Genomic DNA, 24,847 nt, shown 5'->3' on the forward strand with positions numbered 1-24,847 from the left:
AATAAAATATATATATTTGTACCGGCGATTGAACTCAGGTCTTTGTGTTTGCGAGGCAGGCGGCGGCACCACTGACTCAGCTAAATCCCCGGCCCTGCCATATATTCTTGAATTTAGTGGTTCCATTGGTGACTTTGGTTCTGTAGTGTTATGGTAATTACTCCTGAACACATAACCTTACAGCACCATTCTTTCAGCCTTTCCAATAATTAATCAATTCATTCTTTTTGTTAACCCCATTTACCAAAAGTATCTGGTGGTTCCTATTCCATCTGCTGATCATTTATTTATTTATTTGTTACTGGGGATCAAACTCAGGCAGGAGGTGGAACCTCTGAGCTAAATCCCCAGCCCCCCCACCTACTGAATTTTTTTTTTTGAAACAAGGTCTCACTATGTAGTTGAAACTGACCTGGAACTCACTATGTAGCCCAGGCTGGTCTCGAACTCACAGTGATTCTCCTGCCTCATCCTCCCAAGTGCTGAGATTACAGGTGTGCGCCACCATGCCTGCCTACTGAATCTTGATTTACCAAACTCAGGAGTATCTTATGGTAACAATACTCCCTTTTTAAATGGTACTGTGTGAATTCAGATATATCCAGAATCCAAGCTGGGGATGGTGGCGCACAACTGTAATCCCAACACTTGGGAGGCTGAGGCAGAACCACTGTGAGTTGAGGTCAGCCTGGCTACATAGTGAGTTCAAGACCAGTTTGAACTACATAATAAGATGTTGTCTCAACCCATCCCCCCAACAAAGCAAAGTAAGCCCAGATATATCCAGAATCAATTCCATAATATGTCATGACTAAGCATTAATTTAATACAGCCTTTTACTGGCCATTTATGTAAAGTTCTCAGTGTATTTACATGTACCTTTAAAGGGAAGAAACGTTATACCTCAATTATATTTAATTTCTTAGAAGGGAATCAAGTCAAATTTCAAAAATAATTGGAAATGAAACCTTTTACAGTTCCTTTAACTCTCACAATGGTGTTACTTGTGTAGCCTGCTTACTTTATTGGTGATCCTCAAACTTTAGAATGTGTGTGGATCACCCCAGGAGCTTAAGGATTTGGAAGTGAAGTCAGTAGATAGGAGTTGGGACCTAGCATTCTGCACTTCTGACATACTCTCAGGTGGCTGCAGTTTTGTGGGGTACAGTCTTAGTAGCAAGGCTATTCAGCTGCATACTATTTATGGTTAATTATGATCAAAGTAATAGTTTACTTGTTTATGTGTATATTTAGAAGTTAGAAGACCCTGCCTCTTTTTACCCTGTCCCCTGTCCAGTCCTTAAGGATGATAACTGTTAAGAACAACCTTAATGTATATCCTCAACTTTTTCAGTGGCTGGTATCATAGGCATTTACTTATTTTACAGAAAAAGGGAATACTGCATACTGCTCAGTAGCTTGCTTTTCTTCACTCAGTGTTATCTCCTGGATAACCCTTCCACATCAGTTCACACTATAGCTGTACAGTTAAATAGCTATACAGTCAAGTGTGAATGGTGGGGTTTTGTTGTTGTTGTTGTTTGTTTGTTTGTTTTTTGAGACAGGGTCTCACTATGTAGTTGAGTCTGACCTGGAACTCACTATGTAGCCCAGGCTGGTCTCGAACTCACAGTGATCCTCCTGCCTCAGTGAATGGTGTAATTTATAGGCAGTCTTTGAAAAATGTAGAAATGGAAATCTTTTTCCAAATAATGTAACTAAAAATTTGTACGCTTACATTTCTGTATGTATGTATTCTTGGTTTAGAAGTGAAATTTCTGCCTCCTAGTTATGTGCATTTAAAATTTTGATCTCTTTTGCCAGACTGTCCTCACAAAAGCTTTTACTAAAGTTGCCATCTCACTGACAGTTTTTCCCTCCATTTCCCTCCTCCTACCACGATTGTTCAGTCTGTCTTCCTTCATCCTTAATCACTGGCTACAAATGGATTGATATTATGTCATATATAGTGGACCCTCAAATTACCAGTGGTCTGACAAATGAACAACTTGGGTTATGATTGGAATTTTATACAACCAAAGTTTTTTTTTTGTTTTTTGAGACAGGGTTTCACTATGTAGTTGAGACTGACCTGGAACTCACTATGTAGCACAGGCTGGTCTCAAACTCGCAGCGATCCTCCTGACTCAGCCTCCCAAGTGCTGGGATTACAGGCGTGCGCCACCAGAGTTTTGTGGGCTGGGGATTTTGGTTCAGTGACTCTGCTGCCTGCCTCATAAGTGCAAGGTCCTGAGTTCGATCCTTCGTACCAAAAAAAAAAAAAGTTTTGAGTTGCAGTTCAGATGCTGGCTGCTTGTGCTGTTCCAGATGGTCTCAGATACAGATTTAACCTTAAAGAGCTCTGGAAGGAACATTACAACATCTGTTCCTTCCTGTGTGGAGTTCAGAAATCCCAGGGCAGTGTCTTCTCTAAGTACGCTGAGATCTGCCTATATACAGGAGAGAGGCTTTGAAGGCTTTGTAGAAGCCTGAGCCTTCAATTGACCAACTTGAATTATAATTAGCCCTTGTGAACAAATTGTGTTTGTAAGTCAAGGGTCCACTGTAAATGGAAACATACTTTTTTTTTTTTTTTTTTTTTTTTTGTACTGGGAATCAAACCTCAGGACTTTGTGCTTGCCAAGCAAGCACAGCACCTCTAAGCTAAAATCCCTGGCTCTGTATCAGCTCATTTTTAGTGGGTTTTTTTTATATTACTAGGTTTTAAGAGATTTTAAAAATACATATATTCTGGATACAAATTCTTTACTTTGCAGATACTTTCTCCTACTTTGTGGTCTGTCTTTCCATTCTCTTAACGGTGCCTTTTTCTTTTTTTTGGGGGGTACCAGGGATCAAACTCAAGTCCTTGTGCTTATGAGGCAGGTGGCAGAAACACTGAGCTAAATCCCTGGCCCTGCCCTTTTACCTTGGATGAATTCCAGTTTATCAGTTTTCTCTTAAGGGTTATGCTTTTGGTGTTGTGTCTGTCTGTTCATCTAACCTAAAGTCACAAAGATTTTCTTCTAGAAGTTTTATAGCCTGACTATATGTAGTCCTAATCCATTATGAATTTTGTGTAGAGAATGAAGTATATAGTTAAAGTAAGCCTTTTAGGCTGGGTGTAGTGGCCCACACCTGTGATCCCAGCACTCTGGAGGCTGAGGCAGGAGGATTGCTGTGAGTTAAGTCAGCATAGGCTACATAGTGAGTTTGAGGCCATTCTGAACTACATAGCAAGAACTTTTCTCCAAAAACCAAAAAGAAAAAAAAAGGGGGTCTTTTAATGTGGATCTCTTAATTATGTTTTCTTCCCCATTGAACTGTTTTATCACCTTCATGAAAATAATGTTTATGTAGATTAACCCCCCCCCCAATGCTAGGGATTGAACCCAGAACCTTGAGCTTGCCAGGCAGGTGTGGCACCACTGAGCTACATCCATGGCTCTATGTGGATTTGTTTCTGATTTCCATTCTATTTGATTTTTGTATTCATCATTTTGCCAATACTAGTAAGTTTTCTAGTAGTCACATGATGTTTAATTTTTCAAAATTTGTATAGTTCCTATATAAATTTTAGAATCACTTTGATACTCAGCAAAAAAGTCCTGCTGGGGGCTGGGCATTTAGTTCCTGATCCGCGGATTTAGCTCAGTGGTTCTGCCATCTGCCTTGCAAGTGAAGGACCCAAGTTCCATCCCCGACAACCACCCCCTCAGATCCTACTGGAATTTTGATTGGTAATGAATGGGAAGAATTAGCCTTTTAACCTTGTTGTGTCTCAGTCTACAAATCTGCTTTATTATTTTCTTGCTTGTTTTATCAGAATATGGCAGTTTCAATCTGGCCTTAAATTCTTGGTAATTCTCCTGCCTTAGCTTCTCACATGCTGGGATTATAGGCATGTGCCAGTATGCCTGATGACTTTGTTAAATTTGCTGGGCAAATGTTATGTCATTGAGCTAAACTCCAGTCCACTTAAATTTGTATGTAAAAATATTTAATGTTTTGGTGCTGTTGTGAGTGGTACTTTACCTTTTTTTTTTTTTTTTTTGGTACAGGGGATCAAACTTGGGTCCTTGCCCTTGCAAGGCAGGCGGTAGAACCACTGAGCTAAATCCCTGGCCCTACTTTAACTTTTTTTATTTGCGGGTCTTCACTCTTATATGTAAAAATGTTTCTGATTTTGTAATATGATCTTATGCTTGAGACCTTGCTAAACTCATTCATTCTAGGATTTGTTTTTTTTTTTTGTACCAGGGATTGAACTTGGGACCTTGTGCTTACAAGGCAGGCAGTAGAACCACTGAGCTTAATTCCCGGTCCTCTAGAAATTGTTTTTATAGATCCATGCGACTTTCAGTACAATCAGACACATGGTCATCTATCACATCAATTTTTGCTATATTGTGCAACTTTGTTGTTGGAGACATACATGTACAATTAGTTATCATATATGCTGTATCTGTCCACATTTAACCCCTTATCGTCTTGATATATTTATTGTTTGTTTGTTTGTTTGTTTGTTTTGGTACTGGAGATTGAACAGGACCTTGCACTTGGGAGGCAGGCACAGGATCACAAAGCTAAATCACTGGCCCTGTTTTTGAGAGTCTCACTGTGTAGTTCAAGCTGGAATGGAACTTGGGCAGTCCTCCTGCCTCAGCCTCCTGAGTGCTGGGATTATAGGCATCCGCTTACCAAGCCCAGCAACATGTTCCAATTTTTGACTTCCAAGAATTTTTGTATTGAAGAACTCAACAAGAGAAATAAAGGCTATAATATTTACTCAGGTATTTACCATTGCTGCTGTTCTTCCTATTTGCCAGTAGTTCCCTCTAGTATCATTTCTCTTTTGCCTTTTAAGAACTTTTAGCTTTTTTTTTTTTTTTGGTATCGGGGATCGAACTCGGGCCCCTATGTTTGCAAGGCTAGTGGAAAAATCACTGAGCCAAATTCCCGTTGCTTAGCATTTTTTTCAATGCAAGTGTGGTAGCCTTGAGGTTTTCCTTTTTCTTTTGTTTAAGAAAACCTGTCTTTATTCCTGAGCTATACTTCCCTGAATGTAAAATTCTAGTTGACATTTATTGGGCCCTGGGAGACTTTATTGTTTTTGTAGTACTAGGAGTTAGACTCAGGAGCTCACACATGCTAGGCAAGGGCTGTACCACTGAGCTGTTACCACTTGTGGTGTTTTGATTTTGTTTTGGGAGACAGATCTCATTTAGATGCCCAGGCTGGCCTTGCAACCCTCCTGCCTCTGTCTCTAGGACCTAGGATTATATGTACCTCAGTGCCCACCTGTTCATTAAAAAAAATTTTTTTTGTTCTTGAGGCAGGCATAATGGTTCTACATAGCAAGAACCTGTTTCAAACGGAAACAAAGGAATAAATAAAATGGAAATATCAGAGTAAATGACAGTGACTGCCCGAATAACCTAAAAGGCCCACACCCAAAATGATGATCAACCTGAGCAATTGCTGTTTCCTAGACAGGACTCTAGATGGAGCCATGAACATGATCACAGATTGGAGAAAAAAAAATGGAGACTTTATCCAATATTTTCATACTGCTCTCTACTGGCCCTCCATTATGTCCATCACATTTCAGCCCCTAACATCAGGACAGATCTCAAAAAATTCAAAGATGGTGATTAAACTCCTATAGCTGACCCCATGACCACTGTCTTATGTGAGTCTCTCAAACTAAGAACTTGATAGAGAAGCCCTCCAGCTTCTCCAGTCAAGCCACTTACCTAAACAAGAGTCTAAACCCCCTGGATCTTGCTTTTGGTGTGGTAATGGGCAAAACAATGTCCAAATCTGTGGTCCCCTACAAAATCCTTCCATGTGTGGGCTTAAAAGGGCAGTGAAAGATCGACTGTCCCAATTCCAAAACAAGGATGGGGCCATCCTCTCTTGTGCCCTTCCCTGATGAACAAGTGGGACCTGTTTTTCTAGCTGAAGAGTGATGGGCCACATAGCTCTTGTACCCCCAAGCCCATCACTGCCCAAGAGCCCAGGGTAACTTTTATTGAGGGTAAGTCTATCTATTTTCTCCTCTGATGGGGGACACTTACTTTGTCAACAGTCTCAGAACCTACAGTTAGATCTCCAATATCTGTAGTGGGAGTTGACGGCCAGCCTTTGCATCTCTACATGGTGACACCCTTAATTGCTCTCTTTATTCACTGCTAATGATTCTCCAGTGCCCTGTTCCCCTGCTGGGATGGTCATTTTCCAAAATCCTCCTTCCCTCTCCACATAGTCTATCTTCTTCCTCCTTCCTCTGATTCCTTTACTTGTCCACTTTTCTTGTGGGGGGAGGTGGTGCTGGGGATCAAACTAAGGACTTTAGACATGCTAGGAAAGTGCTGTACCACTGAGTTTCATCCCTAACTCTCAAAAACCTTTGCATGTATGTGTTGCTAATGTGAGCACACCTGGAGATCCTTCCTGATGTGGTAAAATTACATGTGAACTATAAATGAAACAGATACTGAGTTTTACTTCCAGCATCGTAATTCACACAAGTATCTTTGACGGAGTCAGGATGTGCTAATCTCTTAGCTCCCACTGCATTTTAGTTAAAATTCTGTGCCCAGTGCCCACTTGGCAGCACATATACTAAAATTCTATGCCCAGATAGTAAAGTTACTAAATTTTATGGGAAATATGGAGACAATTTGTGACAGCATTGAGTGATAGGGCAGTATATTCTGGATTGAGTTCCTAGTGTTAGCTTTTCCTTCTAGAAACAAATGTACTCTGAATACAAACTGCACATTATTACATGGTGTACAGCTACTTTGAACTCATTGGAACTGTTTACTACATAAAGTCATAGACATTTTATTGATTACATTTAGTGCACTGATGTGGCAGTGTTCTTTTTTTTGCCATCTGTTAAATCTTAATTATAAAAAATTAATTTCCGTTAGTGCCTGATTTATTACAGTAATTTGCTAATTTCCTTTGGGATTATTTTGAATCCTATAGAATCCTGACATTAGTGTGACAAATTATTTTTTAAATAGTTTTGATCTTACAAATACAATTTTGTATTTCTTTGGAGGAATAAAGAACTGTTTTAGGAAAGGAAATTTGGGTGGGTTATTATGGAACTTAAATTCAACCTAGAAGCTCATTAAATGTCAGTGAAACATAGTTACCTTAAAATAACTTTTTTCTCTCTTTTAGAACCCAGCAACTATCACAAGAATACTCCTTAGCCACTTCAACTGGGATAAAGAGAAGCTAATGGAAAGGTAAGAAACTGTAGTATTAGAGTAAAGCTTATTGAACACAGTAAGGTGAAGCAAGTAAGGGATGTGTGTGTATGTGAATAAACCAGTATGCTAAGTAATAACCTTTAATTTGTTGTATTCTTCATCTGTAAGTTTTGTGATGAACTTAGGGAATTCAGGCTTAATGTTCCTCATTTTATTTCAAAGGTAAGTGGAGGCTCTGCTTCAAATTTCTCATACATATATCCACTTGAAAACCAAGAACTAAAGTCAGGTTTAAAAGCAGAGGATACATTCATAGAGCATATGAGTAAGATTGTTCTTTAATTATTTAAAAAGTTTCTTGTTTATATGCCTTTGAATTTATATTAGGCATATATATCAGTAAAACCAAAATTGAGAAGTTGCTGGTTTCCTCAGTGGTAAACAAGCAATTTGGGGTAGTTTCAGGACAAGATTCTATTTTGTTTGACAGTTTACATGCACTCTATGAAAATCTTTCTCGTTCTGAAAGAGAAAAAAATTGTTGATACTGAAGATTGGTAATATTTATACTGTCCTTAATTTTCTTTACATTGTGTAACAACCTTATTCTGCTAAGGATCTTAATTATAATACAAAATTAAAACTGTTAGGAACTGAGAACCCAAATTTCTGAGAAATAAATGGAAAATATTGTATATTTTATGTTAAAGTTCAGAGTTTGCTTTATAAAACATATATTAAATAATGCCAAGAATATTAACCTATTCCGTACACACTGTGCCCCGATACAATTTAACAGTAATAATAATTACCATGAATCACTGAGTCTTCTGTATAAAGTGGTATTTGACTTTATCCCTCTGATAGTTTTATGGGACTAGAAACTATTATCCCCATTTAACTGATGGGAAAACTAAAACCTACAACAGGAGAAACTCCACAAGTTCAAGCCAAGCCCGGGCTACATAATGAGTTCCAAGACAGTTTGAATTATATAGCAAGCAAGACACTGTCTCAAAACAAGACCCCCAAAAGGAAAGAGAAAACCAAAATAAATGAAAAAAGCCAAATTGACAAACTAAATCTTGGATCTTAAATGTCACTTGTAAAACTTTCTGATTTTTGGGGGGCGGTCCTGGGGATTGAGCTCAGGACCTTGCACTTGTGAGGCAGGCGCAACACCACTGAGCTACATTCCAAGCCCTTCAGTTGTAAAACTTGAGGTAGCAAACAAGTTTATTAGACTCTAGAGTTTATATCTTTTTTGGGGGAGGGTACTGGGGATCAAATTCAGACCCTGTGCTTGTGAGGCAGGTGATAGAACCACTGAGCTAAATCCCTGGCCCTAGAATTTATATCTTAAACGTATACTGTATTTAGCTTTCCCTAGATTCAGGAAGGATAACATGTACCTTAGCTAGTATGATTTTTTTTTCTTTCTTTCCTTTTTTTAATGGATATTTTTCTGAAGTTAATAGTGTTTCTTTTTTTTTGTACTGGGGATTGAACTCTGGTCCTTGCCTACGAGGAGGCTGTGATGGAGCCACTGAGCTAAATCCCCAGCCTTAGTGTTTCTTAATTTTGATGTAATTTACTATTACATACTAGGAAAAGGAGTTTTTCACTTTTTACATTTGAAACTTCTCCAATAAACTAGACTGAGTCACTCAGGGCTTGTCTTATATAAATGTATTTGTCCGAAAATTCTGGTTTTTATCCTATAACACTGTTGGAAACATTTTTTCAGTTAAATATTGTATCTATTAAATGTGCTAAGTATGAATTCAAAAAGTAGGTTTCTGGAAAACTTCAGTGGAATTATGTCACAGTTTTTGTTTTTATACATTATAAAGATAAACTGTCGGGTACTAAAGATTTATAATTAATTGTTTGACTAGTGTTTTAAAATCATCACGCAGTGCTGATGGTGTAGCTCAGCAGTAGAACACTTGCCTAGTGCACACAAGGTCTTACTTAGGTTTAATACTCTGCACCATGCTGTTTCTCCTCATCAGTGTGCAGTATTTTATTCTGTTGTCTCATACTAGCACTGCCACACTTTGTTTTTCCTTAAGCATTTGACCCAGCTATTTTCTATTTTTAAAATATTCGGTCTTCCTGGGTTATTTGTTGTTAGGTATAGCTTTTGTAAACAGTGTGTATAATAGTTGATAATTTTAAAAAGCAGTTGATCTGTTGGTGGGAATGTGAACTAGTGACATTACTATAGATACCAGTATGGAGACTTCCTCAAAAAACTGAAACTATAAATTCTATTCGACCCAGCCATTCCCCTTCTTGGTATATACCCTCCAGAGTTAAAAGACATGGTAGTACCCACCCCAAAGATGTCGTGGTACAGTGATATTTGCATACCCATGTTTATAGCAGCATAATTCCTAATAGCTATATCTTGAAAGGGGCCTACTTGCCCACCAACAGATGAATGAGTAAAAAGTGGTATTTACACACAATGGAGTGCTACTACTCTGCCTTAAGGAGAGAGAAATTCAAGTCATTTGTAAGAAAGTGGATGTACCTCAAGACCATAACGTTAAGCGAAACAGATCAGGCACACAAGCTTAAGTAGTGCATGGTTTCTCTTACATGAGAAACCCACAGTATAAATAGCTTAAAGAACAAAATAAAAGATAGATATGAGGAAACAGTGAGATAGAACTTAGTACAGATGGGAAAAGGGATTTAGGGGAGAGAACAAGGAGAAGTAAAAAGAGAAAAAGTGTTTCACAATTATAAATGAGTACTGTATACCAGTTTTACCAACATTTGAAAGCTTAAAAATAGAAATTAACTGAAGTACTCTAAAGAAATAGAAAAGTGAAGTAAATCAATAATCACAGAAGAAGATAGTGTGTGTAGTAAAAGATTCTTTACCAAAAAGCACTAGATGATTTTATGGGAAAGTCCAGTCTCATAAACCTCTAAGGAACTGGTAGTACCCGTTGAAAATTATCTAAGAATGTAGAAAAAGATAGGGCATAATTACTGCATGTTAGCAATAAGTGCCCAAATGTGGACAACCTAGTTCCAAAATTTGACAAAAGTACGTAGCATGAGAAAACCATTTTATTATAAACTTAACTGTTAAATTCATAAATGAAATAATTTGATAACATGAATGGTGTGATAGTGTTTCTCCTAGGAAAGAATAATAGTTCCTCACTGGAGGAAAATTTTACTGCCTACAGTGGAGGATGGCGAGGGCTAAAGACAATAAAAATACAGTAGAGACTTGTGTAATTTCAAAGTATATGGGCAGCCGGGTGTCAGTGCCTCAGAGTGGGCAAAGACAAAAAGACTCTGAACTGGCCACTATTTATTGGGTACACATAGTAATTGGAGGGCACAGCAGGCATGCAGCAGTGCTTTTATGTCTGATCCCTTGCCAATGCAAGTCTCATGCTGATGAGCGTGGAAAGGAGAGCATCCTCACTTCAGGTGGAATGAGCTGGGTGGATAAGGAACTGTGACCCTCCCCAAGTGAAACCTTTCTCTTTTGCATTACTACTTGGCTCTCGAGGAACCAGGATTTCTTCAGTCGGTGTTACTTGCCATTGAGTGGTACAGCTTCATAGACCATGGTGGCCTCAGCTGTGACCTGAGGCAAGATGGAGTTATGTTTCCCAATGCCATAGTTGGCTCTTGGGCAAGGCAACATTGGGCCTTAAGCAGCTGCTGTAGTCATACTTTATGAAATGATTTTCCCCAAAATTTATGTAGAAATGCTTCTGACAGAAAAGTAACTTCTGTTTGATACATGGTAGCAATTAATATTCTACAGCGAAATTATACTTAATATTGAAACATTAGAAGCATACCCTGGTTAGATTAGCCAAGGATCACTTGAGCCCACTGCAGCCTGGGTAACATGACAAACCTAACAAGGATAAATGACTGGCATCACCATTTGCATGTATTGTTCTGATAAGTAAAATATGATAAATGAGTGGAGTACTAGTCACTTTCTCATTATTGGGACAAAATACACAACACCTACAACTTAAAGAAGGAAAAGTTTATTTTTTAAAGCTCACAGTTTTTAGGAGATTTAGTGAATGATTGGCTAGCTTCAAGGCCAAAGCATCATTGGAAGAGAGGCATGGCAGAGGAATGCTGCTCAATCCACAGCAGCAAGGAAGCCAGGACAAAAATATTCCCTTTCAGATCATATCCCCACTGACTTGTCTGTACCCACCAAGTCCCACCTCCTAACTGCACATTCAATGCCCCCACTATCCGATTATCTTCCAAAAGCCTCAGCTCTGAACCCTAGACTTTTTTTTTTTTTTTTTTTTTTTTTTTTTTGAGACAGGGTCTCACTATAATGTGGAACCCACCACTATGTAGCCCAGGCTGGTCTCAAACTCACAGCAATCCTCCTGCCCCAGCTTTCTGAGTGCTGGGATTACAGGTGTGCACCACCATGCCTAGCTATATGATAACACTTTTTTGGGAGGAACCAGGGATTGAATTCATGACCTTGCTCTTATGAGGCAGGCGGTGGAACCACTGAGCTAAATCCCTGGCCCCTGAATTTTTTTTTTTTTTGAGACAGGGTCTCACTGTGTAGTTCAGGATGTCCTTGATTTCACGGTGATCCTGCCTCAGCTTCCTGAGTGCTGGAATTATAGGCATGCACAATCATACCTGGCTGAACCCTAGACTTTTGATGGTCATTTTAGATCTATACCATGACAAATAGCATAAAGAGGAGAAAGGAAGACAAATTTATATGTAAATGATATAATCATCTGTCTAGGAAACCCTAGAGAATAAGCTTGAAAACCTTCAAAATGATTACCCAGTAGAATCACCTATGAGCTAAAAAGAAAACACAAAACAGTACCTCCACCCCTCTTCACTCTTTCTTTCCATTCTTCAAGGTTGGAAGGTTGGACAGGCTCAGTAGCACATGCCTGTAATCCCAGCTGCTTGGGAGGCTGAGGCAGGAGAATGGCAAATTTGAGATCTCTTTGAACAATTTAGTGAGATGATGTCTCAAAAAAATAAAGGTGGCTGGGGATATTGCTCAGCGGCACAGCGCCTACCTGGCAAGTGTGAGGTCCTGAGTTCAATCCCCAGTACCAAAACAAAGCAAAAACAAAAAAAGTAAAAAGGGCTGGTCTGGAGAGTTAGTTCAGTGGCACAGCGCCTGCATGGCCAGCTCAAGGTCCGTAGTTGGATCCAGTACCAAAAAAAAAAAAAATAGAGTACAGTCTGTGGATATACATTAGTGGTAGAGCATCCTAAGTTCAGTCCCCAGTATTGCCAGAAAAGGCTTTGTAAATAGGGAAGGGTGAAGGGAGGGCACGGGTATGGGGAAAAAACAAGAACCAAGACCTATCATGTAAAAGCACAAGATCCCAATGATGAATGTAACTTGTATTGTTTGCTTTAAATGTAGCAATAAACTTAATGGGGGAAAAAAGGTTACCTGTTTGATAATCTTGTAACTACTTGGGATCCTAGGAATCATAGAAAAAGGTAAACAATATAGACAGTTAAGTTTTTTACATAGTAATCATTTTCCTTCTTTTTTGTTTGAGTACTGGGAATTGAACTCGGCCCTGTGCTTGTGAAGTAGGCTGCAGCACTGCTAGATAAATCCTGGGCCCTTGTTTGTTTTGAGTCAAGGTCTTACTTTGTAGCTCGGTTGGCCTCTTGGGGTGATCCTTCTGTTTTAGGAGTGCTAAGATAATGCCTGGCTACATAGTCACTTGTAAAAGAATCTGTTCGATAATACATACTGACTGTAATCCACTACTGATTCTGTTGATTTTGACTTTTTTTTGCTACTAGGTATTGAATTTGACCTTGTGCTTACGAGGTAGGCACGATGCCACTGAGCTAAATCCCCGATTTTGACATTTTTATAGATAAATCTTAGCTTAGTAAAATTTGTATTTCAAATTTCTTGCTCTCTGTTTACTCTCTTTCCTTATTTCCATGTACCGGGAATTTCAGTTATTAAAAATTTAGCGTTGGGCCATGGCCCCTCCCCTGGGGGAAGGAGCTGATAGATTTGAGGGCATTAGATTTATAAATAGGTTCTTGCCAATTACTCCTCTTACTTCCATGATTTTTAGTCAGTATATCAAAATTTTCCAGACCCTAAAAACAAATGATTATTCTTTTGAGGAATAAATTTCAGGCAGAGGGTAGGAGCTGATAGAGATTTCAACCGTATAGTTTTTGTTTTCTGTCATTTTAGCTTTCCAGACCTTTTCCTTTTTCCTTGTTTTGATTTCTGGTTTTCTTTGTTAACTACTGACTAGTTTCTCCTGTGTTTTATACATTTTGATGTTCCTCCATATGAGGCCAAACAGTGCAAAGAATTAGGGTGGTGGTGCCAATAACCCTGTCAAAACTGCCATAGTTTTGTGGGATATTCTCTTACTTCATGTCATCTTAAACGCTTTTTCTTTTTCTTTTTTTTTTTTTTTTTTGGTACAAGGGATTGAACTCAGGACCTCACACTTGCAAGGCAAGGCAGGTGCAGTGCCACTGAGCTAAATCCCCGGCCCCTTAAACTTTAGCTTTCTTCGTAAATAAGAGCTTTTAGTTGTAAACAGACTTTAAGAGGCTGAGTGAAAAAGATATTAAAAGTTAAGAGCTGGGCCTGGTGCCATACATCTCTAGTCCCGGCTATTTGGAGGCAGAATCAGGAGAATCCACTGGACTCAGGAGTTTGACACCAGCCTGGGCAACAAAGTAAGACCAGTCCTTACCTGCAGACTTGTGATCTGAGCATTGATGGGGCCCCATTTTTACTGGAAAGAATGACTGAGGAGTCATGGTTATTTAGATGTGTGGCATGGATGGTATTTCTTCCAATTGAATGAAATATATCTGTCATTTCAAGGGAAATAACTGTATTTGTTGCCAATGGGAATTTGAATTTTTATGTGATAACTAGGATTTTGGAAAACTTTATTTGCTGTTATGAAACTAATAGTTGCCTAGTACTTCAAAACCTTTTCTGATGAGATATACTACATAATAAAATATATAAACATTTAAAAGGTCTGCATAATATATGGAACCAGTATTTCCAAAGATGGTTGAGAATGGGATGGGATGCTTAAATTTTTCAAGTACCTACCAGGCATTACTTTGACACATTTAATTTGTTTCTATTCTGACTTCTTTTTTTTTGTTTTGTTTTTGAGACAGGGTTTCACTAGGCAGTTGAGACTGACCTGGAACGCATCATGTAGCCCAGGCTGGTGTTGAACTCACAGCAATCCTCCTGCCTCAGCCTCCCGAGTGCTGGTATTATAGGCATGCATCACCATGCCCAGCTTCTATTCTAACTTCTGAATTAAAAGGAAAGGTTTATAAGACAGGACTTTTTTGTTCTTTACAGTGTTACTAGTGTCCAGAACAGTACCAGGTGCTTTAGTAAACTTGCTTTGATAAATACTTTGATTTCACCTGGCTTTTTTTTTTTTTTATGAGACAGGGTCTCTGCCTTTTTTTTTTTTTTTTTTTTTTAAGCTGGGTATCAGACCCAGTGTCTTACACATGCTAGGCACATTATGTACCCCTGCACTAAAATCTCCAGCCATGTTTTAAAAATATTTACAAATAATTTTTCCAATAGCTCTTTAGCACTTAAAGATCCCATTTTTTTCTGGTTTTCATTGTTTCACATGGGAGAAAGGTAAGGATTTTGTGGTACTGGGGATTGAACCCAGGACCTTGCACATGCTAGGCAAAGCTTTACCACGGAGCTATATCCCAGCCCTTTCTGTTTTTGTTCCAGTTGGAGAGTCTCATCAGGTTGTTCACAGTGGCCTTGAGCTTGATATCCCCTTCCTCTGCATTTATTGCTAGGGTTACAATCACCACCTCAGCCCCCTTTTTGTTGGATGGCAAAGGTTTGAAAAATCCATCTTCTGTCTTTCTGGCATTTATTATTGTTTCTAATACTGTACTTAGAAGTATAAAATTTTTGAAGTGGTCACAAAATTCATTCTTGTGCTGCCTTTACAAGTGTGCTTTCTTGGACACAAGGCTCTTGTGGACATCTCACATGCTTCATTGGCCGCAACCTGACTTGTTTTCCTTCCTTTTTCCTAATTGGCCTTCAGAACCCATCTAAGATATTCTAAGACAGGATTTATCTCCCAGGACATTTAATCCATTTTATCTTACTGCATATTTGCTTTAATATTTCCTCACTTCTGCTGAGGTTCTTTGTGCAGAAACTATCTTTTTTTTTTCTTTTTTTGGTGGTACCAGGGATTGAACTCAACCTTGTGCTTGCAAGGCAGTTGTGGTGTGCAGAAACTATCTTTTCTTACATCCCTACTCCTAACACAATTCCTAATAATTAAACTGAATCATTCTATGTAGGTTTTCTTTTCTACAGTAGAACTTTATTGAAATTGTGAGAAGTATGTGAATCAGATTTTGACAAGATTGAGAAACAACATCAGAAATGGTGCTCCTTGTAGAGTTGATGCCAAGTTAAAAAGAAATCTTGATTTATGTCTACTTCGATAAATTTTAAACTTAGGTCATTTTAGTGTTGTATAAAGTGAGTGTTAATGAGTTAACTAGCATGTTCAAGGTGAAGGGAAATAATTTACACTTGTAATCAGAATTCTGAAGAATGATTTAGTCTTTCCTGCAGTGTGTTGCAAATGGCTTTCTGCTCACATTATGAAGCATTAACCCATTCAATGAATAAGTACTAAAGTTAACACTTGTATGTGATGATAACATGGAATTTTCTTACCTGTGGTAGTATTTTGGCAGAGGGGGGGGTACTGGGGATTGAACTCGGGTCCTTGCGCTTGCGAGGCAGGTAGCAGAGCCACTGAGCTAAATCCCCGGCCCCCAGCTGTGGTAGCATGATATATCGTTTCGTAAGTAACTTCAAGGATGTGGACATGAATCTAGTTTTACAATAGTGGATTTTTTTTTCCTGGTTAACTTTTTTTTTTTTAAGACAAGGTCTTGCTTTGTAGTGCAGGCTGGCCTTGAACTCACAGTGATCTTTCAGTACCAGCCTCCTAAGTGCTGGGATTATAGGCGTTCACCACCATGCTGCTTGTTTAATGAATTTAGATATTATTAGGAGTAGTGTATGGAAACAGCCGCACCTCCCATCCCATTATAGTGCATGGCAATGAAGAGGTACACGGTAGCACTGTGTCATGTGTTTCTACCTCCATGTTACTTCAGTGTTGGGGAACACAGAAAAGGCCGTTTCTTCTTCTTTTTTTCTTTTTTCTTTTATGGTACTGGGGATCGAACTCAGGTCCTTGTGCTTGCAAAGCAGGCAGCAGAACTGCTGAGCTAAATCCCAGGCCCTAAAAGGCTGTTGTTTCTGACTCAGGGGTAAAGACTTATTGACGGGGTAGCATTTCATTGCTCGAGGAAGGATGGGGAGGGGATATGAGAACTTGGGATATTTTAGGTTCAGTAAGCAGAACCAAGTTGGGAGAAAGTTTAAGGAATAATAATGAGAGGAGTAAAAATTGACTAATAATGAGAGTTGGAAAGGGATATTTAATAGTAAGGACAGTATGGAGGCCCTTGAATTTTAAATGAATTGACTTAGATGTTTTTCCTGTGTATTGGGAAGTCCTTAAATGTGGAAGCTATTTTAATAATCCTTTGCTCTTTTAACATTGTTGCTTATGTGTGTTTTCTAAAAGTGGAAAGAAATAGGCTACTGCAGCCAGGGGAGAGTTAAAATGGTAATTCTTAGATGGATATTTGTGTCATGGATCTTTTTCAGTGCTTTATCAGAATAGTGATTTATCAGAACAGTATAGAATAATTGTGACTATTTTGTAGCCTTTTACAATTGAAGTCTGGTACAATACCTTTTTTCTTTTGATACTGGGGACCGAACTCAGGACCTCGTGCTTGCCAGGCAGGCTGAGCTAAGTCCCCAGTCCTTTTTTTTTGGTTTTTTGAAACAGGGTCTCGCTATGTAGTTCAGGCTGCCACATGATAATGTTAGTGCTATTTTTATTTAGAGTGATCTGAATATGCATGATTATACATGAGTATGTATAATGCATTTTTATAAATTTTCATATGAGTGCTTTTATGTTAGGTCCATCTCAGTCTTTTATAGCAATGGATTACTTGTAAATGTGCAATGGGAGCATTATAGACGGGTATAACATCCTCCTGCATTATCAAGTGACTTAGTATTTCTTCTTTTCTCTTTCTGGTCTGAGAAAAAGTACTTTAACAGTGGTATCTCCAGTGGCCTTTAAGATAAAGGTTACAATGGCAAAATGAAATGTTCAGATGGTAGCGATGTGATACCTCAGTTTCTCAGAATCCAGAAACATTAACCCCTGGCGGTCTTATTCCCAACAGCCTTGGCTTCCTTCTAACAGTCTGATCTGAAATGTTTTAGACTGTAACTTCCTACCTAGAAATTTATTTCACATTATTTGGTATGTTTCTGTGTAGCAGGTAAAATGAGAAATTAAGCTATATATTCTGGAAAGTTGTCTGATTAAATTCCAGTTTGGTTAGTTCTGGTTCTGTAGATGTACCAAATAAATGGATAGCACTCTACTAGACAGACAGTTGCAATACTGAAAGCCATCAAAGTCTTAATCCTTTTAAAATTGACAAAAATGGTTTATATGAACTGTCTAAAGAAATCTAGCCCATGGCATTGGAGAGTATCCGCATGTGCCCTTGAGGAAAGGCTGGGATGAAGGAGAAAACATACTGCCATTGTTTTTATTTTCATCAATGTGGTTTCCATAAAAGGTTGGGCAGGTTTGCCAAATTGGAGAGTAGCAATGTCTTAGGATAAGCCTTGCAGCTGTTTTCCAAAGTCAGTGAAGCAGAAAAAAGTACAGTATGTTTTAACTCATTAAACCTGATACCTGAGATACATTGTTTCTTTTTTTTTTGTACTGGGGATCCAACTTGGGACCTTGCACTTTTGATGCAGGCAGGGGAACCACTGAGCTAAATCCCCAGCCCCAAAGATACAATGTTTCACGTTGAGTCTGGTCTCTTTCTATTTTGATCTGATTTTCATGTACATATGCCCAGTATGGTGGTGCATACCCGAAATCCTAGCACTTGGGAGGCCAAGCCAAAAGAATTGCCCTGAGTTCCAGGCCAGCCTGAACTACTAGTGAGACCCCGTCTCAACATACACATGCACATGCTCATAAAAGCCAGTGAATTGAAAGAACTTTCTGATAGTGCCCAGGCAAATGGTATGTGGAGTTACTAATTTAGCCACATTCTTGGGTATTGTACTCTTAAATAAAAATGATTATAGGTAGAAGAAAACAGCTTCTTTGCTCCCTTTACTCTATGATGAGGAATCGAAGATGAACTGATAAAATAATTGCTTAACGTGAAAAGAAAGCTGACAGAACTAAGGAAAAAAATGAAGGCACAAGCCAGTACTCTTGTAGACGTTGATACCATATCGGCAGTGGCAAGAAATACAGCAGACACTATGACAATTTGAGTTCTGGAACACAGGAAAGAAACCATAAAGGAATTAGCAAATGGAGAACAAATTAACACAGACTGGTTGTAAGTCAAATAGAGTCCTAAAGTGTCTGCCTGCCCTTTTTTTCCTTCCTTTTTTCTTTCGGTCTTTGGTACTGGGGACTGAACACAGTACTTTTGCCCTACCTCCCTTCCCCTGCCTTATTTTGGGGCAGGGCCTAATTTAAGTTCCCTAGGCTAGGCTCCAATTTGGAATCATCCTGCCTCAGCTTTCCAGAGTCCATAGGATGACAAGTATTTGCTGCCACACCTGGCTAACGTGGCTTGAAATAATAACTGAGTGATATTTCAAAAGAGGTGGTTAAATGCGAAGGATAAACCTTACTAGAACAGCTAAATTTCCAGTAGAAAGAAAGCAACCCCCACTGCTGTATATATACATAAGTCAGAAGAAAGTATTTTGAATTAAAAATGAATACTTATTTTGGTTACAGACTTCAAGTAACTACAAGTAACTAGGAAAATAGAACACTGACTATATAAAGAATGAGGAGGGGGCCAGGGATTTAGTTCATTGGAGCTGCCGCTTTCCTCAAGAGTGAGGAGGTTAAGGATGCCACCAGTTTGAGCATTTGATTCCATTTACACATTAGTACTATGTCTGTGTCAGTGGGAACAGTCAATTTTAGGGAAAGTAAAATGGTTTTTAGCCTGGAGTGTATCAGTGCAGAGTACAGCCTTGCCATGCTTGAGGCCCTTGGTTTGGTCCATGGCACTACAAAAACAAACAAAACATACCTAATATGAAGTTGCAATTATAATCAACTGGGAAAAGGTCCAGGAAATTCCAGCTAAAACCATAGGGTCAAGTCAAGGGTTGTATAATACAGGGACAAATAGTGTACTATTTAAAGTTGATAAAATAAATTTAAAGTTACATCAGCAGTTGAGGATGAACCTAAGTTAGATTTCATTATCTTCCAAATAACTAGTGTGAGTTGTGGGGTAGACAAGCCATTAAATACAAATGAAAACAGGTTTTAAATGGTATATTTCTTATAAGTAAGTGAAGCTTAACTTTAATTTAAAAAAAAAGGTTTCTAGGCCTACTACAAGCAGATTCTTAATTACACTCTGAGCAATATTAGAAAGTTCTTTGGTAGTTTCTAAAATGGATCAAAAAGCTATAAAATCCCATTGTGTCATCATTAAGAAATATAACTGAAGTGAAGGAATTGAAAGTAAAAGACCCTAAAATACCTGGGAATGGGAACTTTTAAGACAAAATAGGAATTAAGTTAGATTCTTGGGAAATGTGGTGTTACAGATTTGTTGTTGTTTGTCAAAAGGTCTAAGGTTTTGCTAAAAAGTATAAATAGTACTTTCCATAACTTTTTTTTTGTGTGTGTGTGTGGGGGATCGAACTCGGGACCACGCACCTGAGAGGCAATAGGCAGAACCACTGAGCTAAATCCCCGTCCCTCCATAACATATACTTGATATTTCAGATACTGAACTATTTGTCTGTATTTAAAGTTATGTTTATGAAGAACTAGTTTATCTGTTTGATATAAGAAATTTGCTGGGTTGTGCATTAGTTTTGTTGTTTTTAGCCCTAATGGGGATTGAGCCCCGGGGTCTTGTGTTTGCTAGGCAAGTGTTCGGCCATGGAGGTACATCTCCAGCCCTTGATATAAAAACATTTTTAGATACAATTTTTTTTTGTTTTCTCCTTGATCTTTTTTCTCAGAATATTAAAAAGTTTTTTTGAAAGATTTTATAGAGAACAAATCTGTTCTGTAGAATGAGTCACATAATTTATATTTATTTGTTTGTTTATTTGTTTATTTATTTTTGAGACAGGGTCTCACTATGTAGAGACTGATCTGGAACTCACTGTGTAGTCCAGGCTGGTCTCGAACTCACAGCAATCCTCCTGCCTCAGCCTCTTGAGTGCTTGGATTACAGGCATGCGCCACCACGCTCACCCCCTCACATAATTTATTTTTAAAATGATTTTGGGGGACAAGATATGCTTTGTTACTGGTTTACTAGAGCCAAAATAGTTAAATGGGTTAATTAAAATTACTAATAAGATGGATTCATTTGTATACGTTACTATCTAGTCTTTCAAAATACCATTATTCTTCAAAGGAAACACTAGCAATAGCTCAGCCAGCATAGCTTTGAATTGTAGTACTCCTAACTTCCAGGACTCTTGTTTTTTTTGTTTGTTTGTTTGTTTTGTTTTGAGACAGGGTCTCACTATGTACTTGAGACTCACCTGGAACTCTCTATGTAGGCCAGGCTGGTCTCAAACTCACAGCGATCCTCCTGCCTCACCCTCCCGAGTACTGGGATTACAGGCATGCACCACCACACCCGGCCATCCAGGACTCTTATTTAAAAATGCGTTTCTAAAAAGTCAAAAGAGTAGCAAAAACTTATTTTACCTTCACATACACACATACATACATACACACAGCTGCTGTTGGCTGATGTGTAAACTATACCATTCCTTTCCTCTGCACAGAAAGGTGAAGATCTTGGTTTATTTCAATCCATTGCTTTTTCCTGTAGAAAATGAGGGTTTTGGAGAGCTCTGACTGTGCTGTTGCTGGGCTCTCATCCTTTCTGTTTAAACAATGCAGGTACTTTGATGGAAACCTGGAGAAGCTCTTTGCTGAGTGTCATGTAATTAATCCAAGTAAAAAGTCTCGAACACGCCAGATGAATACAAGGTCATCAGCACAGGATATGCCTTGTCAGATCTGCTACCTGAACTACCCTAACTCGGTGAGTATCTGGTAGTTTAAGGCTAGCACTGACTCTGTTTTATTATTTACACAAAAGATAACCAGGGGACTGGGGAGCAGTAACTTAACAACCAGTAATGTATCAGTCTGTTAAAGATCAAGAAAGGACGAGAAACAACTGATTCCCCTGATCACCACACCTTAAACCCCCTTTTAAAGCAATTTGTACAGGTTTTTACCACACACCTAATTCCTCAGTTTACCACCACCATGATGAGAATTGTGTGATAGGTACAGTAAGCTATTGCAAATTGAAATAGTTTTAAATATCCAAAACCCTTATAAAATGTTTATTTATTGATTTAGCTATTTGGGGGAGTTGTTAGTTTGTTTTGAAACAGGGTCTTGCTATGTAATCCAGGCTGGCCTTGAACTCATGGCAATCCTCTTGCCTCAGCCTCCCAAGTGCTGGGATTACAGGCATGCACCACCATGCCCGGCAGTATTTATTGTTTTTTTTGAGTCAGGATCTCACTGTATAGGCTGGATTTTAATTCACTGTGTAGTCCAGGCTGACCTTGAATTTATGGTCCTCCTGCCTCAGCCTTCTAAGTGCTTAGATTACAGGCATGGGCCAACACTCCGGGATAAAATATTTTAATACTGTTTGCTAGTTAACTTTCAGGAATCATCATAAGAAACTATTTTCAGTTACACAAATCTATTCTAATAGGTTCTTAATATGAAAATTATGACATTAGAACAGATATTAAATCAAATATGCACCATAAAACTTTTTTGAGTTAAAATAGTTTATATTTGTCTCTTAAAGAAGCTTATTTGAATGGAGTTGATCCATTCAATTGTTTAATTGGTTAGAAACAACCTTTTTTTGTGTGTATGTGTGTGGTATGGCGGATTGGACTCAGGATCTTGTGCTTGAGAGGCAGGTGTGGCACCATTGAGCGTAAGTCCTCAGTCGTAGAAATAAATTTTTTTAAAGAAGAAACTTAATTACCCTTAAAGAAATAAAATGATGGGCGAGTTAAAGTAATTTAGTAGAAAAAATGTTGGATTTAATTTCTGAATTCTCATGTTCTGATCATAGACTTAACACTAAGTATTTGGCTTTGGGGCAAAGTAAAGCATTTAATCTCATTTGAGTTTTAGTTATTTACCTTGCTTTTTTTTTGGTACTGGGGATCGAACTTGGGTCCTTGAGCTTTTGAGGTAGGTGGTGGAGAAACTACTGAGCTAAATCCCCGGCCTTTCAAATGAGTTGATTCTTTCAAATCTGTTGTAGCCTGAGTATTGTATAATTTCTCTTTGCTTAAATTACAAATCCTAACTTATTTATAAAAGCAATTAGTATTAGTATGGAAATATATTCATTCATTTATTTATTTATTGAGACAGTTTTTTGGTTTTTTTTTTTTCCCCTGGTACCGGGGATCAAACTCAGGTCCTTGCACTTGCAAAGCAGGCGCGGGAACCACTGAGCTAAATCCCCGGCCCCGAGACAGAGTTTTGCTATGTAATTCAGGCTGACCTCAATCTCACAGCAGTCCTCCTGCCTCAGCTTCTCCAGTGCTGGGATTACAGGTGTGCACCATCATACCCAGTTTAAATTCATATTTTTACCATATATCCTTAACTCTTATTTGGGTATTGAAGCTAGCTGCTTACATATATTCTATACAACTTTCTCAATGCCCTTGATACAGTCCACCGGTCTCAACAAGCTGGAGCTGAAATTTGTCACATAGATTTGGAACATACAGATTTGGTATACACGTGTTTGATAATTTATTCATCTAACATATCAAGTACTATTCTAAGTTTTAAAAACATAATGGGGAATAAGTAGAAGCATAATCCCAGTCTTCATAGTAAGTGCTTTGTGAGGACAGACAGTGGGAACATGTTGGAGAGACACCTACCTGAGTTTTTGGTCAGGCAGGAATACCCACAGAACTTGCTATGTAAAACGGCCTCTGAAGGGATGGTAGTTTGGTAGTTAGGGGAACCAAGAAAATATAGCAATACTGAAACCAAAGAAAGAGAACATTATTTCAAGAATGTACTAGTGCTGAAATCTTCCGAGAAAGAATTCAAAAGTGAATTTGAAAATAGCCAGCCGTTTACTGATGACATTCAGGAAGTTATTTTAAGGAGCATGGTAGAATTAGAAACCAGGCTGCATGGAGATCAGTAGTGCAGCAAGAAGTGTAACTGTGTTACTCTTTGAAAGGAAATCCAGTGAGTGAGTGGCAGGACAAGATAATAATGGAGCTTAGAGGTTTGATAAGTTAGTGTTAAAGAAACTGCTAAGCATTATGGAAAATAGAGTCACAACAGAACTAGCACTTCTTTTCTCACAATTTTTTCACTGATAAAGGAGGATAGTTTTAACTTCTTTTATTTTGTTTTGTTTTTCATGCTGGGAATCAAACCTTTGCCTGTGCTTTGCCTCTAAGCTACATCCTCCCCTCCAACTGCTTCAGTTCGAGATGTAATTGTCACCTGAAATTCTTCACAAAGCTTTATTTTATTAATTGGATGTTAACCAATGTTTCACTTTCAGTACTCTCTGTTTATGATTTCCTTTTAATTACTTATCTATTCAGTACTTTTATCCTTCTAGAAAATTTTAGCATCATACTGTGCCACATGACAATAGGTTGTTAAATAAATTCTACTTTTTTCTTCTCTGTGGAGGTCAGATTACAGGGTCTCACTATGTAGTTCAGGCTGACCTTGAACTTGTGATAGTCTTTCTGCCTCAGCCTCCCAAGTGATGGGGAAACAGGTGGACATTACTATGCCTAGCTAAATAAATGCTTTTGATAGTTTATAGTACTTTGGAGTTATATGTCCCAGAGTATTTCAACTGTGAATTTTCTAAGATTTTGGAGTGCTCTGTGAATTCTTATTCCTTCACACACACTATCTCACTCACTCACTCTCTGGCTCTCTCACTTGTTTTTCTCTCTCTCTCTTTTTTTGGGGGGGGTTTGAGACAGGGTCTCACTATGTAGGTCAGATTGCTCTGGAACTCAGTGTGTAGCCCAGGCTGGTCTCGAACTCAAAGCGATCCCCCTACTTTTGCTTCCCAAGTGCTGGGGTTACAGGCATGCATGACCACGCCCGGCTCTTACTTGTTTCTTAAACCTGGAAGTTGTTACACATTTTATAATGTTTTGATTCACAGTAGTTTAAGATTTGTTGTACTAACGCATCATTCTACCAAGAAATACGTATAATTTAGGCGACTACTTTATCTTATGTTTATTTATGAAGATTGTGTGTGTGTGTGTGTGTGTGTGTGTGTGTGTGTGTGTGTGTGTGTGTTTTGGATATCACTCACATCTTTCTTTTTGT

General features: G+C 38.5%; 1 protein-coding gene across 1 annotated transcript in view; it reads left to right on the plus strand.

The window, feature by feature from the left end:
• The window catches only part of Arih1 (ariadne RBR E3 ubiquitin protein ligase 1), an 86,471-nt gene that overhangs the window by 28,038 nt on the left and 33,586 nt on the right, over positions 1 to 24,847 (plus strand). Inside the window, exons 2-3 of the mRNA XM_010627134.3 lie at positions 7,201 to 7,268; positions 21,362 to 21,506. Of these exons, the coding sequence (XP_010625436.1) occupies positions 7,201 to 7,268; positions 21,362 to 21,506 (213 nt within the window). The remainder of the gene's footprint in view (positions 1 to 7,200; positions 7,269 to 21,361; positions 21,507 to 24,847) is intronic.

Source organism: Fukomys damarensis, unplaced genomic scaffold (assembly GCF_012274545.1).
Source record: "Fukomys damarensis isolate Sample0158 unplaced genomic scaffold, DMR_v1.0_HiC HiC_scaffold_25, whole genome shotgun sequence".
Lineage (NCBI taxonomy): Eukaryota > Metazoa > Chordata > Mammalia > Rodentia > Bathyergidae > Fukomys > Fukomys damarensis.